Source organism: Delphinus delphis, chromosome 15 (assembly GCF_949987515.2).
Source record: "Delphinus delphis chromosome 15, mDelDel1.2, whole genome shotgun sequence".
Lineage (NCBI taxonomy): Eukaryota > Metazoa > Chordata > Mammalia > Artiodactyla > Delphinidae > Delphinus > Delphinus delphis.
In genome coordinates, this window is record NC_082697.1 from 71621113 (window position 1) to 71640921 (window position 19809).

At 44.3% G+C, this 19809-nt stretch overlaps 1 protein-coding gene across 6 annotated transcripts in view; it reads left to right on the forward strand.

Moving 5' to 3' along the window:
* The window catches only part of SGF29 (SAGA complex associated factor 29), a 34835-nt gene that overhangs the window by 9128 nt on the left and 5898 nt on the right, over nucleotides 1-19809 (forward strand). For 4 of the 6 annotated variants that reach the window (XM_060032014.1, XM_069541413.1, XM_069541414.1 and 1 more), the window contains 3 exons: nucleotides 13010-13104; nucleotides 17226-17301; nucleotides 17955-18027. In XM_060032014.1, the coding sequence (XP_059887997.1) occupies nucleotides 13030-13104; nucleotides 17226-17301; nucleotides 17955-18027 (224 nt within the window). In that variant the 5' untranslated portion in view covers nucleotides 13010-13029. Of the gene's footprint in view, nucleotides 1-6677; nucleotides 6830-12887; nucleotides 12907-13009; nucleotides 13105-17225; nucleotides 17302-17954; nucleotides 18028-19809 lie in introns of those variants that run through there. The other 2 variants (XM_060032015.1, XM_060032011.1) reach the window with 2 other exon arrangements.

A 19809-nucleotide genomic window follows, 5' to 3' on the forward strand; every position in this document is an offset into this window, starting at 1 on the left:
CATAAAAGTCTGTGCTTGTTTGAGGCTGGGGCCCTGGGATTTTTCGGCGTGGGTATTGTAGGTCAGTTGAGAGATGCCCTCCAGGATCTGAAGCAGTGCCTTGGAAGTGTTTGGTAAACCGGAGTGTCCATCTTATAAATACCTGGCCCACCACGAGGCACCCTTTTCTCAGTGGGTAGGTCCAATTAGAGTCCATAGTTTTAGAGACCAATTTTCTGGAGCTAGAAGCAGGGGTGTTAAGTCAAAGTCCTTTTTTTCTGATTTCTAAATTTATATACAAAGATTCTTACAAAGGTTTTAAAAATGAATCTCACTAGGAATTTTGATGAGTCATCTGCCTTGGGAAAAATACCCAATTTATGTCACTTCAGGATTTGTGGTCACTGTATCTGTGGAGAGGAAGGTAGAATGGTGAACACTGAACCAGTGGGAGTTGGATGTTGATACTAAGTTGTTTGAGCCCTTCAGGCTTAGGTTGCAGAGTCAGACAAATCTGAATTTGAATCCCACCTCTTCCACTTATTATTTGTGTTTTCTTGGTAAAGTCATTTATTTCTCCAAGACTCAAGTTTCCTCAGTACTATGAACAGTACTTTGCAGGATTGTTGAATAGGATAATCTACGCAAGAGTGCTTAGCACATGGTAGGTAATCAGGAATAGCTGTCATTGTTACCTTTATTTTCCTACCTCTTTTTTTTTCAGATGGCACAATGAATCACTGTCTTACTGGTGATACTTTCAGTGTAATCATAATAACCTAACAGTTGATTGGCAGTTTACAGTAGACAAATTGCTTCTACTTCCATGATCTCTTTTGCTATTGAATATGCTGAAGTTGTGACAAAACTTAGAATTGGGAGGAAGAGCATAGATTTTATAGTTTGCAGACTTGCAATCCCAGCTCAACTACCTGTATTTCCTGAGTTACCAGCATAACTTAACCTGTCTGAAGTTCAGTTTCCCCAGCTGTAAAGAAGGTGGGCTTGTAGCATTGATGTAGGTTTAAAGGAGAATCACCTATGTAAGCTTCAGTACAGAAGCATGGTAGGTACTGGGCGGGGGTGGGGGTGGGTAAGTGGAAATCATCGTCTTAATTTTTTTAAAAAAACTAATTGATTAATGTAGCTTCTTACTGATGGTGGCTAAATTGAGGGTATGGGATCTGAGTGTAAAGTCTTAGATGCTTTGCTTCCCTTTGACTCATAACAAAGCTTTTATTGTCTTGAGTCCCGTGGGATTCTTTTTAGAGTGGTTTAAGTATAGGATGTTTGCATTTGTTTGTATGAGGCCTTGGCTGCTAGTAGAGGGTCAGAGAACAGTTTTAAGCTGGGTGTTCAGCAGCTGATATGTGCTTTCCACCTGAAGCCTTTGTCCCCAAGAATTACCTCTTTTTAGTCAAACTTCCCAGTTGCAGGTAACAAAAAGGTAACCCAAACTAGTCTAAGCAGAAAAGGAGTATCTGTTGACTGTATCTGGAGTCCTGGGTGCATCAGCTTCAGGCATGGCTGTATCCAGAAGCCTAAATTATGTCACCGGTATTTTCTGTGTCTTCTCAGCTCTGCTTTTGTCCATGTTGATTTCTACCTCAGGTAGGTGAAAGACTCCATCGTTCCAGGCTTCCATGCTACTCTTTTTTTAAAACATCTTTATTGGAGTATAATTACTGTTTTTTTTAAACATCTTTATTGGAGTATGATTGCTTTACAATGGTGTGTTAGTTTCTGCTGTATAACAAAGTGAATCAGCTATATGTGTACATATATCCCCATATCTCCTTCCTCTTGCGGCTCCCTCCCACCCTCCCTATCCCACCCCTCTAGGCGGTCACAAAGAACCGAGCTGATCTACCTGTGCTATGCGGCTGCTTCCCACTAGCTAGCTACCTATTTTACATTTGGTAGTGTATATATATCCATGCCACTCTCTCACTTCGTCCCAGCTTCCCCTTCCCCCTCCGCATGTCCTCAAGTCCATTCTCTACGTCTGCGTCTTTATTCCTGTCCTGCCCCTATGTTCTTCAGAACCATTTTTTTTTTTTTAGATTCCATATATATGTATTAGCATACGGTGTTTGTTTTTCTCTTTCTGATTTCACTCTGTATGACAGGCTCTAGGTCCATCCACCTCACTACAAATAACTCAATTTCGTTTCTTTTTATGGCTGGGTAATATTCCATTGTATATTTGTGCCATATCTTCTTTATCCATTCATCTGTTGATGGACACTTAGGTTGCTTCCATGTCCTGGCTATTGTAAATAGAGCTGCAATGAACATTGTGGTACATGACTCTTTTTGAATTATGGTTTTTCTCAGGGTGTATGCCCAGTAGTGGAATTGCTGGGTCATATTCCATGCTACTCTTTTTTTTTTCGGTACGCGGGCCTCTCACTGTTGTGGCCTCTCCTGTTGCGGAGCACAGGCTCCGGACGTGCAGGCTCAGCGGCCATGGCTCACGGGCCCAGCCGCTCCGTGACATGTGGGATCTTCCCGGACCGGGGCACGAACCCGTGTCCCCTGCATCGGCAGGCAGACTCTCAACCACCGCACCACCAGGGAAGCCCTCCATGCTACTCTTAACCAACAGAAAGATGTTATCTTTTTGCAGATAGCTCTAGCAAAAGATCTGAAATTGATTTTGTCCAGATTTGGGTCACATATCTCTTCCTGAACCAGTCATGGTGGTCAGGGAGAATATAATATTTTCATGGGCCCAGGTGGTATACCCAGCCTTGGAGCCAAGGTGAGGGGTGGTTTCCCAAAGGGAAATTAAGAGTGCTATTACCAGACCTAAATATTTACTTAAGAAAAATGAATATGTGTGTTTAAAAAGAATCATATATGACTGCTCGTAACAGTTTTATTCATAATGACCCAAAGTGGAAATAGATGCTATTCAGAGAGAACAGGTTAAACAAACCAGTTTGTTCATATAATAGGTGCAACTCAGCAATAGAAAGAAGCAAACTCCTGATACACACAGCAACACAGATGAATCAAAACACATTAAGTGGAAGAATCCAGACACTAAAGAATATGGATGGCATGATTATGTTTCTGTGAAATTCCGGAATAGGCATACTAGTCTGTAGTGGAAAATATCAGAACAGTGGTTCCCCTTGTGGGTAGAAATAGAAAGTGTGGCCATCTAAGTGGAAAAAAGAGGGTTCTAGGACGCAGAAGGTTTAGGGTACTGGGCCTTGCTTCAAAATTCATAAGAATTCTGAAACTTACAGGAATTGCGTAACCTCTTCTTGGTTAGAGACTAATGCTGAGATCAACTGGGACCCTTGGACTCAGATAATGGGCAGCTTGGGCTGAACATTCAGTTTCCTCCCAGCTGGGAGCTGCCTGAACTTTCAGTTAGATGTGGTCCTGAGTCTGCATTCTGGCTTTGCACCACCAGGCTTAGTGTCCTCAGAGTGGAGAACCACAGAAGCCTTTGCCTCTACTGAGAATGTGTGTTCTGGGGAAATTCAAGTTCACAGCTGACTGGATCCAGAGATAGCAGTAATTTATTGGAACATCATAAAATGAGTTGGTTTTCCCAGGCAGGGCGCACCCAGTAGGCGGAGCTTAAGCAGGAGGGGGCCCTTAAATGGCGGGGGCAGTGATTGCTTCCCCAGGCTTGGGACGCATCGGCGTTTTCTGTTCCTTGTGCCTTTGACTGCTTTGCTCAACTTAACACAGTCCCTGTCTTTTTTCCTGGCAGTCCCCTGACCCACATCTACGGATGAGGAGGAGGCAGCTCGTGTCTGCTAAGGGCACGCTCTGTGCCAGGCACTGTCTATCACCTTACTTGTGTGGTTCGTCCTCAAGTGGGTGCTCTGGTTTTTATAGAGACTCGGAAAGGTTAGAGAACTTTCTCAGGGTGAGAACTCTATAGCTCTCCTGTCCCCATTCCTCTCCTTGGAACACTCCTAAAATATGCCTGTCAGTTCATTACCCTGATGGCTGTATTGCAGGCAATCACGAGGGGAAACAACCGACACACCTACAACTATTCTGTACCTAGGCAGCCATTCCGTTTTTCACTTTCAGTGCAGTATTCAATAAATGACATGAGCGGACTTCCCCGGCGGTCCAGTAGTTAAGACTCCATGCTTCCAATGCAGGGGATGTGGGTTCAATCCCTGGTTGGAGAACTAAGATCCCACATGCCGTGCAGTGTGGCAAAAAAAAAAAAAAAATTAAATTAAAAAAAATTTTTTTAAATAAATAAATTACATGAGATAGTCACTTTATTGTAAATAGACTTTGGGTTAGACGGTTTTGCCCAACTGTAGGCTAATACTGTAAGTGTTCTGAGCACGTCTAAGGTAGACGAAGCTAAGTTATGACGTTCAGTAGGTTAGGTGTATCAAGTACATTCTCAACTTATGATATTTTCAACTTATAGTGGGTTGATCGGAACATAACTCCATGGTGAGTCAAGGATGATCTGTATATTATATATACAGAAGGTATCATACAAAATGAAAATCATCGTAGGTTGCTGGGATTTGCTTTAAGATATTCTTTGATGTTGTTGACTTTTTTTTTTTTTCATCTAAATTAGGAAAAAATGGAAATAGCGTTGTGACCAGAGTACTTTGGAGAGCCAGGGGAGTTTCTGACTGCCTCGCTGGTTAAGGAGTACCCCAGAGAAGAGAGGGCACTGGAGTAGGAAGAACTCGCTGCCTTTTGTCAGTCAAGTCCCAGGGGAGGGGCCTCAAGGTAGTGGAAGCAGCCTGATGGTCCTTTCAGAGAGCTCAATACCGACTGCTTCCAGAGAGAGCTGTAGTTCATTGTATGATAAGATCATAAAATGAGGTTCTCCTAGGCAGGGAGAACTTGCCACTTACCCAGTGGGCAAAGTGAGCCTCCAGAATCCTGGCACTCATCTCATTACTTCAGAATTATTGGATTGGCCACAAAGTTCGTTAGGGTTTTTCCATAAGATCTTTTTGGCCAACCCAGTACTTCACACTGAACAGAAATCAGGTGAGAAGAGAGCATTTTAAAAGTCACAAGTCAGTGTTTTTATGTGAAGGCATCCTGACAGGTCTCTTGTCAAAAACAGGGCCCTCCTTACCCACCTCTGCCTTCTGATTGCAGGATTAGGCCCTGCCTGGCTTGGTATTTGACCTACTCCTTCCCCTACAGACCAAGTGGGTCAACTTTTTCACTTTGGTTGGCTGAAAGTTTCAACATCAATTTCATTGTCTGTCTCTACATCTACTAATTGCAAAAGGTTTTATGAGATAACATACTTTTTCTTCTTGTATATACATGGGATCTCTGGAGAAATACCCAAAAAACAACAGGGGTTGCCTCAAGGGGTGGGAGATTTCATTGTGTTTCTTTTAATCGTTTGAATTTTTTTTACTGTGTGCATATATTATCTAGTAGTTAAAGGTTTTCTTTTACTTTTTTTCCCCCTTAGGCGGAACAGACTTTGTGTGTAACCACAGTGAGACAAAGAGACAGATGATATTGCAGTAATGTGATGAGAGCCTAAACTAAGGCAGTGACAGGTGTGATGGAAGAGAAGGATCTGGATTTAAGAGAAGTTTCTGAGGCAAAATCAATAGAATTTGAATGGGGATTGATCAAGGGCATGGGGTTTGGAGATGAGCAAGGAGAAGACCCCAGGATTTCCAGCTTGGGAAGCTGGCTGGACAGTGATGGGCACCACTCACCCACGTCTGGAAGGCAGAGCCATGCAGGGCAGGAAGTGTGAGGTGTCTGAGGGGCATCATGGTTGGGACGTTCAGGTGGCAGCTGCAGGTCTGAGCTGGGAGCCTTGGAGAGAAGTCAGGGCTGATGATACTGATGTGGAAGTTTCAGAATAAGGGTGCTTGAAGCTGGTGACAGTGCTCAGGGAGTGCTTAGAGAATGAGAAGAGGATCCAGGGTGACCGTCCACTGAGGTGGAGGAGGAGGGCAACAGAAAAATAGGGGAGACTGGAGGCCTGGAAACCCAGAGAACAGAGCTTTGAGGAGCAGCTTGTGGTCAGGTATTCAGTGCAGCAGAAAGTTCCAGGAGCTGGCAGGAGATCATAGGCACTGAGGGAGCACCGGACTGCAATGGTTAAAGATTAAATGGGAGTAGAAGTGAGGATGGTGGGTACCGTGCCAGCCCTGTGCTAGGTACGGAGGATAAAGTGATCCCCGCCGTCAGAGACTGGACACGCTGGGGGAGGGGACAAATACACACACACAGAGAATTGTAATACGATTTGTTGGGCACAGTGGTGGAGAGATGCACAGGGTACAATGGGGACACAGAGAAAGGTAACTTCACCCAGCTGAGGAGACTGGGGGTTTCTATGATTAGAGGAGGGGGTGACTTGGTAGTAATCCAGGTCTTAGAGAACAGTTAAATCAGGCAGAGGATTAGGGGTAATCTGCCTGCAGGAAGAGCATCCCAGATAGAGGGAGCGGCACAAACATAGGGCACAGGCATAAGTTACATGGCGCCCAGTCAAAAGCGGAACAGTTCAGTATTACTGGAATAGAAAATGTGAGGCAGACAGAGCCGAGCGATGTTCTAGTGGGGGAGACATGAGGATGGAAACCTCTTTGTGGAGACCTTGTGTTCTGTATTAAGGTCTTGACTTCTCCTGGGGGGGGGGGACGTGGGAGGGGATTGAAAGGTTTTGGTAGGGAAATGATATGGCCACACTTGTCTTTTAGATGGACAGTCCTGGAGCTCTGCAGAGGGTGGATTTGAGGGAGACGAGAAAGCAGGGAGGAAGCCCAGCTAGGAGGCTGCCGTGTAAGTTACAGCCTGAACCAACGAGTGAAGGACGAAAAAGGAGTGGATGGAGGCCTGAAATACTGGGGCAGTAAGTCAGCCAGAGTGGCGATTGGTTGGACATGAGGATTGAGGGAGAAGGGGGAGTTGAAAATAACTCAGGTTCCAGCATAGGTGGCTGGATGGGTTAGGGGGAGTGTGCTACCACCTAGGGGTTTGGGGGTGGGGTGAGTAGGGAGGGGGTGAGCTTGCTTTTGGACATACTGATTTTTTTTTTGAACAGTTTTACTGAGATATAATTCACCTACCATACAACTCACCCATTTAAAATGTATAATTTATTGGATGTTTTAAAGTATATTCAGAGTTGTGCAACCATTAATAGCATCATCTAATTTTAGAATATTTTCTGGGTACATCGATTTAACAAAATTCTTTTTATTATGGAACATTTCTAACATACAGAAGGAGAATCACATAAGGAGTGTCTGTGCTGGGCACAGTGATTTGGGGTCTCCTCTGGTGGAGATGTCCAGCCAGCACGAATCGTTACGGGAATTTCAAAATGGACCTAACTTCGGGGAGGGGGGTCAGGGCAGGAGAGAGGTGGTGTGTGAAGGAGTAAAAATATGAAGTTCCTGTCGATTTCCCAATACTACTTACCAGTGCGGTTATTGGTGAAAAGGGGTTGTTGATGACAGCAGAGATGACTGTTCTTGCCTGAGGAGCTTCCAGGCTGGTTGGGGAAGAAAAGATCTACCTACATCCACTGGCTGGAAAGCCAGTTTATAGGTCTAGGTAGGTTCCAGGAAAAGTCAAGAGAAAAGTTAGGCTTATGTAGGGATGGTCAGACAAGACCAGTTTTGATCTGGTTGTTGAAAAAAGTGTAATGTTTGTTTCCTTGGCAGCGAGGGAGAGGGTGTAGGGGGCACACCCTCTCAGCCTCTTTGGAGGGTAGGGTGGAATGGGACCGGACATCTGCGTTTGAGTGTGTGTAGATGAGACGGACCAGAAGAAATGTCAGCAAATAATGACAGATGACACTGGATATGTCTCAGGGCTGGATCGCACCCCTCACACTCCGGCCTCTTCAGATGCAGCCCCATTCTCTCGTCCTTGGACTAGTTCTCAGCGTGCTCCAGCCCCCCAGCCAACAGGCTCACACTTCCTCCACCTGTAAACCCTCCTCCTCCTGCTTGGCCTCCCCTTCAAGGCTCCACCCCCGTCTCTGCGTCACAGCCCGGCTAGCAGGAAATTGTTATCTTTATTTGCTACCACACCCCTCCTGCATGGTGGTGGGTCTGAGGGCAGGAGCAAAGGTATTGAGGAGGGAGAAGGTTTGAAGTGTCAGAATTCTCAGGGAAGGTAACTGATTTACCTGGCAGCAGAGTGGGAGTGCTTGCTATCAATGCTTGTATAAAGTAAAACCCACTGTCCGGCTGGGGGGGCTTCCCCCAGTTCTATTTTTATTTTACCTTACTTTTATTTATTTTTGGCTGCATTGCGTCTTCGTTGATGCACGCGGGCTTTTCTCTAGTTGCGGCGAGTGGGGGCTACTCTTCATTGTGGTGCGCCGGCTTATTGCTGTGCCTTCTCTTGTTGTGGAGCACAGGTTCTAGGCGCGTGGGCTTCAGTAGTTGCGGCACGTGGGCTCAGGAGTTGTGGCTCACGGGCTCTAGAGCACGGGCTCAGTAGTTGTGGTGCACGGGCTTAGTTGCTCTGTGGCATGTGGGATCTTCCCGGACCAGGGCTCAAACCTGTGTCCCCTGCATTGGCAGGTGGATTCTTAACCACTTAACCATTGGCGCCACCACGGAAGCCCCATTCCCCCAGTTTTAATATGCACGTGTGTAGGCATGTAAAAGGCATGGTTCTGACCAGGATTCTGCTTTATGTGGCAGGAGAGAACAACTCTTTTCCGTGCTGATCCGTTCCTTCCAGGGATCTTCCCACTGGACTCTTCTTTGGTCCACACCTTCACCTTGGTTGTGGTTCAGTGGGGCTCTTTCCCCCTTCCTCTTTGCTCACTCAACAGATCATCCCTAGCGTCATCAATTCCCAAGACTTTAGCAACGACCTCTATGCTGATCATTCTCAAATTTATCCACTTTGAATCTCTTAAACTCTAGATCCCTGATTTTGTGCGGTTCTAATTAATGCAGCCAGACTTTTTTTTCTTAAGAGACATGTTCTTCTCTATGTTAGAATGCATTATATAAAGCTTGTGGTGGTAAAAATAGTGTTGCACGTGTGAGGAAAAAAAGATATGTCACAAGCAGTCAAATGAAAATAAGTTGGACTTCATGAAAATTAAAAACATGTGCTTCAAAGGACACAATTCAGTAATCATTTTTTTAAAAAACCAATTAAAAATGGCAAAGGGCAGTTCTCCAGAGAAGATACACAAAGGCCAGTAAACACATGAAGAGATGTTCAACATCCTTAGCCATCAAGGAAATGCAAATCAAAACCACTGGTTACCATTTCACACCCAGTAGGATGGCTATAATCAAAAAGACTGACAATATCACATGTTGGTGCACATGCAGAGATATCGGAACCCTCATACGTTGCTCATGGGAATATAAAATGGTGCACCCACTTTGGAAACAGTCTAGCTGTTCTCAAAAGGTTAAACATAGAGTTACCATATGATCCAACATTTGCACTCCTAGGTGTATACCCAGGAAATGAAAACATGTCCACAGGTATTCATAGCAGCGATGTTCATAACAGCCAAAAAGTGAACACAACCCAAATGTCTATCAGTTGATGAATGGATATACAAAATGTGGTATATGCAAACATGAAATATTATTCAACAAAAAAAGAAATGAAGTGCAGAACAGGCAAATCTATAGAGACAGAAAGTAGATTAGTGTTTGCCTGGGGCTGGAAGGGATGGAGATGTACATGTATTTAAAGCAGACAATGCAGTGGTTTTTAGTATATTCAGAGTTACGCAGACATCACCACAGTCAATTTTAGAACATTTTCACCGCCTGGCCAAAAAGCCCGATTCTCATTAACAGTCACTCCCCTTCCTCCCTCAACCACCGCCCCCAACAGCTTTCTATGGACTTGCCTATCCTGGATACTTCATATAAACGGAATCATACAATATGAGGTTTGTTTTGTCTGGCTTCTTTCACTTAGCATAATGTTTTCAAGGTTCATCCATGTGTAGCATGTGTCAGTACTTCATTCCTTTTTAGTGTAATAATATAGTCTATTGTATGGATAATACCACACTTTACCCATTCATATAGTTTCTCCACATCCTCACCAACACTTGTTATTATGTCTCATTCTCATTATAGCCATCCTAGTGAGTGTGAAACGGTATCTCCTGTGGTTTTGATTTGCGTTTCCTTGATGGCTAATGATATCAAGCATCTTTTCATGTGCTTGTTGGCCATTTGTATATCTTCTTTGGAGAACTGTCTGTTCAGATCATTTTTATATATGGTCTGAGGTAGGGCCCCAAATTCACTCTTTTACATGTGGACATCCAGTTGTCCTTGCACCATTTATCAAAAAAGACTATTCTTTCCCCATTAAGTTGTCTTGGCAACCTTGTGGAAAATCAGTTGACCATGGATATAAGGGTTTATTTATGGTCTCTTGATTCTGTTCCATTCATCTTTATGTCTACCCTTATGCCAGTACCACACCATCTTGATTACTGTAGCTTTATAGTACGTTTTGTAATTGGCAAAACTTTTTCAAGATTATTTTGGCTATTCTGGATCCCTTGAATTTTCATATTAATTTTAGGATGAGCTTGTTAATTTCTGCAAAGAAGCCACCTGGGACTTTGATAGGGCTTTCGTTGAAACTGTAGATCAATTTGGGGAGTAGTGCTATTTTAACAATGTTAAGTCTGCTGATCCATGAACATGGGATGTCTATTTATGTAGATCTTCTTAATTTTTTTAAACAATGTTTTGTAGTTTTCAGTATAAGAATTGTATACTTCTCTTATTAAACTTATTCCTAAGTATTTTATTCTTTTGGATGCTATTGTAAATTGAATTGTTTTCTTAGTTTCATTTTTGGGTTGTTCATTGCAACTGTATAGAAATGCAGTTGATTTTTGCCTGTTGATCTTCTGTCCTTTAACCTTCTTTATTAGTTCTAATCGTTGTTTAGTGGGTTTCTCAGGATTTTGTATATACAAGGTCATGTCATCTGCAGATGAAGATAGTTTTACTTCTTTCTTTCCAATCTTGATTCTTTTATTTCATTTTATTGCCCTAGTTTGAACCTCTAGAGCAATGTTGACTTGTTGCTGATCTTAGGGGGGGAAAGCTTTCAGTCTTTCACCAATAAGTATGATGTTATCTGTGGGTTTTCGTAGATGCCCTTGATCAGGTTGAGGAAACTCCCCTCTATTCCTGGTTTGTATATTACTCTTTTAATAAACAAAAGCAGAGATTTTTAAGAAGATGTGCATATTTAAATACATAGAGTTCACAGTTCATTACCGGGGGGTGGGGGACATGCAGTGTGAATCTGATCTTTGTGGATATGGAGATGTACTAATTGAATGACCTTTATAAGAAGGTAGGGTATAAAGTAAAAATTTCAGCATCCTAAAAAAAAGTTCTTTTTTTCCAGTCTACTTGTATCTTTAGGCGTATGTCCAGTTTTACCTAGTTACAGTAGCTTACTTTTTTTAAAAAAATTTTTATTGAAGTATAGTTGATTTACAATGTTGTGTTAATTACTGCTGTACAGCAAAGTGATTTGGTTACACATATATATACATTCTTTTTTTAAATATTCTTTTCCATTATGGTTTATCATAGGATACTGAATATAGTTCCCTGTGCTATACAGCAAGACCTTGTTGTTTATCCATCCTGTATATAAAAGCTTACATCTGCTAACACCAACCTCCCACTCCATCCCTCCCCCAACTCCCTCCCCCTTGGCAACCACCCTCTATGTCCATGAGTCTGTTTCTGTTTCATAGATAGGTTCCCTTGGCAACCACCAGTCTGTTCTCTATGTCCATGAGTCTGTTTCTGTTTCATAAATAGGTTCCCTTGGCAACCACCAGTCTGTTCTCTAGGTCCATGAGTCTGTTTCTGTTTCATAGATAGGTTCATTTGTGTCATATTTTAAATTCCACATATAAGTGATATCATATATTTATCTTTCTCTTTCTGACTTACTTCACTTAGTAGGATAATCTCCAGTTGCATTCATGTTGCTGCAAATGGTATTATTTCGTCCTTTTTTATGGCCGAGTGGTATTCCATTGTGTGTATGTACCACATCTTGTTTATCCATTCATCTGTCAGTGGACATTTAGGTTGTTTCCATGTGTTGGCTATACAATAGCTTACTTTTTAAATTACCTTTTATTGTCTCTTATTCTTTTTCTAATTACCTACTGTTGCATTTTATTTTCATCACAATACATTCATCTTACCTTAAGTCAGATATTTTTAGTAGTTAATTTCTCTTCCCTCTACAGTAAAAAAAAGTAACAATGCTTTATATCTTAGAAAGTGTCTTCATATAAAATCTTATTTGAATCCTCATTTTACACATTAAAAAAAAAGGGGAAACCGGAATGCTTGAATCATTTGTCAGGATAGTAGCAGCAGAGCTGGGGCTAGGACATACTGCCTTTGAAGATACTTAACAAGTACTCCTGACTTGGTTGAACATATCAAATAGGAGCATCATTGGATTAGGGAGGGAATCCAAGACAACTTGCTGCTGTATCAGTTTCCTAGGGCTGCCATGACAAACGACTATAAACTGGGTGACTTAAAAGAAATGTATTCTCACAGTTCTGAAGGCTAGAATTCCAAAATCAAGGGGTTGTATTAGTTCCAGAATCAAGGGTGGGTTCCTTCTTGGGTGCCCAGAAGGAGGGTATGTTCCGTGCCTCTCTCCCAGCTTCTGGTGGTTGCCAGCGATCCCTGATATTCCTTGGCTTGCAGCTGCATAACTGCACTCTCTCTCTGCGTCTGTCACATGGCTGTCTTCCCTCTGTGTGTGTCTGTCTCTCCACGTGGCATTCTCTGTATGTGTGTCTCTGTTTCTTCTCATATGAGGGCACCAGTCATGTTGGATTAAGGCCCACCCGACTCCAGGGTGACTTCATCTTAACATATATCTTAATTACATCTGCAAAGACCCTGTTTCCAAGTAAGAGGTACCGGAGGTTAGAACTTCAGCATGTCTTTCAGGAGAATGGTTTAACCCACAACAGCCACTAACAAGGCTCTCTTCTGCTCCCCCTCCACCCCAGGCGCCCCCGTATACCACACCATGGCCCTCGTGTCTGCTGATTCCCGCATTGCAGAACTGCTCACAGAGCTCCATCAGCTGATCAAGCAAACCCAGGTAAAAATCCACAGCCCTCCACTCCTAGAGGGGAACGCGGGCTGTGATACTGAGCTGTGGAGGGGGCGGGGGTGGTTGTGTTCAAAGAGACTGGACATGCAGGAACCACGGTGATGTAATGAAGGTGGGAGGAGAAGGAGAATGTAGGGTATGACTTCCATTCCTGTTGGATTTTCTGTCATGTGCAGGATTTCATGATTCGTTTTGTTTAGTAACAGCTATATTGAGAGGTATAATTCACATACCATACAATTCACCCATTTAAGGTGTACAGTCCACTTTGAATCAATATTCAGAGTTGTGCAACCATCACCATGATCAATTTCAGAACATTTGCATCACCTGACAAAAATGCCCTGTACCCAATAGCAGTCATTCTCCTTCTGCCTCCACCTCAGGTAAACAGAGACACTCTTATCAGGCAAGATATTCCAAGCGTGTTTAGCGGTTATCTACTAAGAGCTGGTCAAGGGCCAGCCCTTTTTTGGAATGTGTAGTGTTTGAACACCCCGGCCTGCTGAATTGATCTTTAACTGCACCTGCCACCCCCCTGGCCCTTGGCCTAGGCTCTGTTACAGCAAAACAGTCATTTGAGCATTTACCTCTAGTATAGCATTTATATAACAGATACAGCAATAGTATCAGGATAAATATGCCTAACATTGGCAGGAATCCTTATAGGGTAGGGATAGACTTAAAGAAACAACTAATCTGTCCTATAGAGCCATTACATACACTTTCATATTTTTGTACTAATTTGATTACCTGTTTTCCTCCTTCATCTACCGCCATCTGTACCTTATGATAAATTTGTGTGAAACTGTTTAGCATAGAAATTAGCTGATGGTGAGTTAAATCCAGTTCTTCCTCAGGTCAGTCATTTTCCATCAGCATTACATTCTCAGAAGACTTTGACTCAATCTCCCAATACATTTGGTCATCAGTATCAGTGTTATCCTATGACTGACTTACATAAGGTAGTTGAATCTTACCAACAGTGCCAGTGTGTTACACCATATTGAAGTATGGTCATGGTAAAATTCAGTTTCATTATGGAACAGATCAATAAGAATTACAGAGCTATTTGTTAGGCCTTTGCAGCAGAATTGGCCCTGCCCATTTACCAGATTTTATTACGGACAGGCTCTATTACAGTTGGCCATGATTCAGTTATTTCTGGGTTCGAAGTCAGCTGGGGATAAAGCCAGTCACTCTGTCTCAGCTCAGGCTCGTATTGAGACTGGTTTCCATTGCATACTGTTGTATAGCAGAGTCCACCTCCCTCCTATGGGGAGGACACAGGTGGTATTCAGAGTACAAGCCCTACCTCTGCTAACTGGACTTCAGGATATGTCTTATTTTGATCTATTCTTGGGTCAAGGGTAGTCATGGTGCATTGATGTAAATTGCACATGCCCCTTGAGGGCTTCCATAGGTTTAGAGGTCCACAAAATTCCCATACGTGTGCCCCTTGGGGCTCAGCAGCTAGGATGGAGGGCCACTGCTCATGGCTACTTATTAAAGTATTATCCATTTTAAAATAGTCAAGAAACCCTGGTGGGTCAAGGTGCAAGCCCTTTCCCAGCAACAGGTGGGTCCTAGAACTATCCACATTACCTGTTGGGTTGGCCTGAACCACTTCACTAAAGCCTCATCATCTTTCCAGACTGACTCCCATCCCTTGCCTTCCTCCTAGGAGAGAACTCACTTCTGTTTGTTTATTCTAATCAACGGTCTTTTCCCTCTGATTGCTGCTTCTCATTGAAAATGAGTTCAGCTTGCCCCACAATGAACACAACAGTACCTATGTCCCCTAAAGCCTTTTTCTGTCTATGGGCCAATGTTGCTTACTCCACCATGCATTTTGTTGCCATTGTGTACTAATGGCCTGGGTACTGCAGTTAGGATACATATTTTGTACCCCAAAATGTTGGGTGCCCCATACTAGGGTTAGATGAGTGGTAGTCGCACCTAGATGTAATTTAGCCTAAGTATATCATATGGCCTCTTAGGCCTCTCAAAACCTTCCTCGTCTAGGGGAGCAGGGGATGGGGCTGTTCCCCAGGGGAATTTGGACCTACCACGTGCCTACTGCTCTAATCCTGTCAGAAACCCACTTTTTCCCTATTGTTTTTACTTGCTTTGCATTCACAAAGACAAGGGTGCTGTGTATTTGTGCAAGCATGCTGTGGCATGTCGTGTCCATTACAGCCAGGGACCTTTCTAAGCATCCCGTCATCCAGGCTTGTAGTGACACGATGATCCGTCTGCTGGGAGCCGCCATACGACCCAGTGGGAGCAGTTTCCAGAGATTCCTTTCCAAATGATATCCTTTGTGGTGGAATGTGACCTGAAAAATCAGTCAAAAGATTCTGGCACACATGTTGCTAAGTGAAAACCCAGTCTGAAAGGTTTTCTATACTGTATGATTCCAACTATATGACAATATGGAAAAGGCAAATCTATAGAGAGAATAAAAAGGTCAGTGATTGTGCAGGGCTTAGAGGGAGGGAGGGATGAATGGGGGAGCACAGGGGATTTTTAAGGGAGGTGAAGCTATTCTGTATGATACCAAAATGGTGGGTACGTTACATTTTGCATTTGTCAAAACTAGAATGTAAAACACAAAAAGTGAATCTTAATGTAATCTATGGACTTTAGTTAATAATCATTATCGATATTGGTTCAGTAATTGTAACAAATGTTCCACACTAATGCAAGATGTTAATAATAGGTGAGCCTGTGCAGGGGAAAGCAGGTGTATGGGAACTCTGTCTTCCACCTGCGTGATTTTTCTGTAAACCTAAAACTGCTCTAAAAATAGTTTAGTAATAAAATTTTGAAGATAAAGAAGAAAAAGATACTGGCACATTACTAGAACTCCAGTCAGTCATCAACAGTTTGTCTAGTTTATCATCATATTATATAACCAAAATGTCTCTCAGAGGGTTTTCAGGCTTCCATTTGACTTTGTTGGGGTCTAAAAGCGGAGGTGGTCTTGGCAGACACACGGCGTCACCTTCAGGGCATCTGGTATGACTGAGTTAAGAGTCAATGTTATTCTATTGCTCTGAGCCTCTCTCAGGTATTAATGTAATACTGAATTTCCATCATTGCATAACCCATTTATTCATTCCTTTACCCTCAGCTACTCTTTCTCCTTCTCTGCATTTGTCATTGATTTTTACCCGGATTTTTCTACTCTGAAGGACGTTAGGCTCGGCCACCGTGCTGGTCCCGATTGCCAGCAACAACACACTAGTCTAGCAAGTGACCCACCTTCCTCCGACTCTTCCCCTATCCCCACCCCGGCCCCCGTGCATTCCCATTCATGTAAGGTAGGGTTACTTAGGTACGGAACTAGTGGGCTGTTTTCACCACTAGGCATTATAGCTGCGTTCACTGTTAACTCCATTTTGCCAGATGGGGTGAAAGTACCTACCCGCTCAGGCACTTAGAAATTCTGACATAAAGGTTAAAAGGTATAGTTACAGCTTCTTCCTTCGGAATCATCCCTGCTTCCGGCATCTTCATTTGCAGCCCTGGTCCCAGGACCACTGATGTGGGGAAGGATTGTATCAGCATCCTTACCTACCCCGCTTCCCCAGATGAATTGATCATAGATACACGTGTTAATTTCTAGACTTCGGTTCTGTTCCGTTGACCTATATGGCAGCGTCACACCATTTGACTACTGCAGCTTCGTAGGAAATTTTGAAATTGGGAAACGTGACTCCTCCTTTTTTGTTTGTTTGTTTGTTTTTAAGATTGTTTTGACTATTCTGGGTCACTTGAATTTCCATATGAACTTGAGGATCAGCTTGTCAGTTTCTGCAGGGAAGGCAGCTGGAATTTTGATGGGGATTGCATTGAATCTGTGGGTTAGTTTGTCTTTTTGATAAAGGAGAGTCATTAAATGTATAACTTGTAAGTTAACTTTAATGCCTTTTGTATTGCTTTTGCATTAGTCAGGGGGGAAAATGCTTTTAAACTTACGGGTTTGGAAGTTGGATTTACAAAATGAGGGTCATATTTATGGGGCCTCTGGCCTGGGCTGCAGGGTAGTTGCCACAGCAGGATAAAGGGCCTCCCCTCATGTCCTGTTGACCTCGTCCTTGCAGGAAGAGCGTTCGAGGAGCGAACACAACTTAGTGAACATCCAAAAGACCCACGAGCGGATGCAGACAGAGAACAAGAGTGAGTGGCTGGGCTCGGGAGAGAAAGGAGTGGGCCGAGACTGGGAACGTGGCGGTCATCATTTTCGAAAGGGACTTTTGCATGTATCTGCCTAATCCAAAATGAACTGCTTGCTCCCTGGCCCTGAGGGACAGTTTTCCCTTAGGCTGGGTGACCTAAGATGACCCAGGAGAGAGATGACAGACTGTCTAGCCACTAAGGAACCTTAAAATCCCCCAACTCTGAGGACTGGGAAGTCAGGAAATGACGCTGCGTCTCGGGAACCCCCTTACAGCGCGCAGGACCCCCCAGTTAGCCGGCATTTTCTAGAGCTTCCCTACTCGTATGCCCTGCACATGCCCTGAGGTCAGGCTCCCGGGCTGGTGCTTTCCAACTCTGAGGAGCTTGGAGAGTTGTTTTCTGTTTGCGTGGGTCACACTCTGGCAGAGGTTAGAGAGTCCTCTCCTAGATGTTGTGATGGCATCTGTACCATATGAAAATGTGAACATGGAGGTATCAGCCTCGGGGGGCACTTCTGAGCCAGTAAAGCTCATACCTCAGCCCATGGCCCCTCGGTGCCTCCCAGAGTCTGATTCCGGCGGACTGGAAGCAGTGCCACATTGCTGCCAGCTGCCCCTCACCCATGCATCTTTCTCCCTTTGTTTATTCTGCAGTCTCTCCCTATTACCGGACAAAGCTGCGTGGCCTCTATACAACCGCCAAGGCCGATGCAGAGGCTGAGTGCAAGTGAGTACCGTCCCACTGCCCTGCCATCGCCTCCCCTCCACATCCAGGTGCTGGGCTGTAGGAGCCTGTGGACCATAGCCCCAGCCTGCCTCTCCTCCCACAGATAAGCAGATTCTGACTCCCCAGCTTCTCCTTTAGGGCCCACTTTCCCTAGAGCCCACTCTGGCTTCTTCCCTGGCCCTGCTGTTTTATAGATGGCAGAAAGGTGCGGATCAAATCCCAGTGATGCCTTTTTCTAGTCACTTGACCTTGGGCAGTCATTTCAGCTGAGACTCAGTTGCTCCGTCATTAAAATAGAGATAATAACTACCTGTAGAATTGTCAATGTAAAACGCGATAATGCACATAAAGTGCCTAATACCAGTGTTTTTCAAACTCTTTTGACCATAACCCATGGTTATGCCTGGTGTTGGGCAGTCTCCATAGAGAGACACAAGGATAGTGAGATCCTGCCTTCAAGAGCAAGCAGTCCAGAAAGGAGAGACACCCTAAAAAAGTTACAGGACAGTGTAGCTGGTGGGCCAGCCGAGATGGTGTTCACTGTGCCTGGGGATCTGAGACCCTCTCAGGGAGGAGGAGAAACTTGAGCTGGGGATGGGTAGGCAGACAAGTCAGAGAGCCCAAGCGGAGGACAGAGTGTGCCAGGGCCATGGAGGAGCGCATTTGGGGAATGAGAACTAGTCCTTGCATGGCTGGGGGAGGGGAGGGCAGGATGTGGAAGACCTTCAATACCTGGACGTTATCTGGGAGGCCATAGCGAGCCAAAGGCGATGTAAGAGCAGGAGAGAAACCCCTGCCTGCCGCACAGAGAGCAGACTGGGTGAGATTCAAGGCTAGTTTGGAGACCAGGCAAAAGATAAGTGACGGAGTTGAGCTGAGACAATGGCAGTGGGGATAGAGAAACAAGGGTGGATTCTGAGATCAAACTGGAGGACGAGTTGGGAGAGAAGATTTCCAAGGTTTTTAGCTTGAACAAAGGGGTCTGATGGGGCTCCCTTTGCCAGGGTGGGAAGAGAACAAAAGGGTGGGGCCGACTGGCGGGGAGGGGACACGGCGAGTTCTGGTTGGAGGTGTTGCTTGCTTGGCTTTCCAGCCCAGCCTTCCCCACCCCCATCTTCTCCCTGATTTGCAGATTCATCGGGTAACCATAGTTGGGCCCTTTCCCATTAGTGGGCCTGGAGTTTGGCTTGTATAAGTCAGAGTGACTCAACGTTCATTTGAAAGTAAAAGGCAGACTTTCCCTTCCCAGCTTAACTGCCGGCAGGCAGAGTGAGGCAGCTGCTTCTGCAACCAGCTGGTGTGAGCTCTTTTCTGGCATTGACTTAACCAGAGTTTAACACTTAAAGCTTGTTTCATAAGTGCAGGTCCCTTGCAGTTCTGCTGTCATTTCACTTTTTCAGACTCTCAGACCTTCATACGTTCATTCACTAAACAATGAGTAAGGTGTCCTCACCTCCAGATACCACGCTGGGAACAGGAGAGTGGGTGAGACAGATAAGATGCCACCCCTACCCACAGGGAGCTCCGCGTCTGGGTGGGGAAAACATGGTACTGTGTGTGCCTGTGGCACTGACCCAGGTGCTGCAGCACCTATCAGCTCATCATCTAAATATTTGCATTAAACCTCTTGGGAAGATGAAGAGGCGCCCAGAGCCTGCTTCATGAGCCCAAGCCTGTGATGCTTTGCTGTTCCTTCTGTCCAGTCCTGGCTGCTTTTCCTCCTCCTGCTTTTGCAGAAAACAGAAAGGAACCCCTGTGTCTTCATTTAACAATCATCTCTTT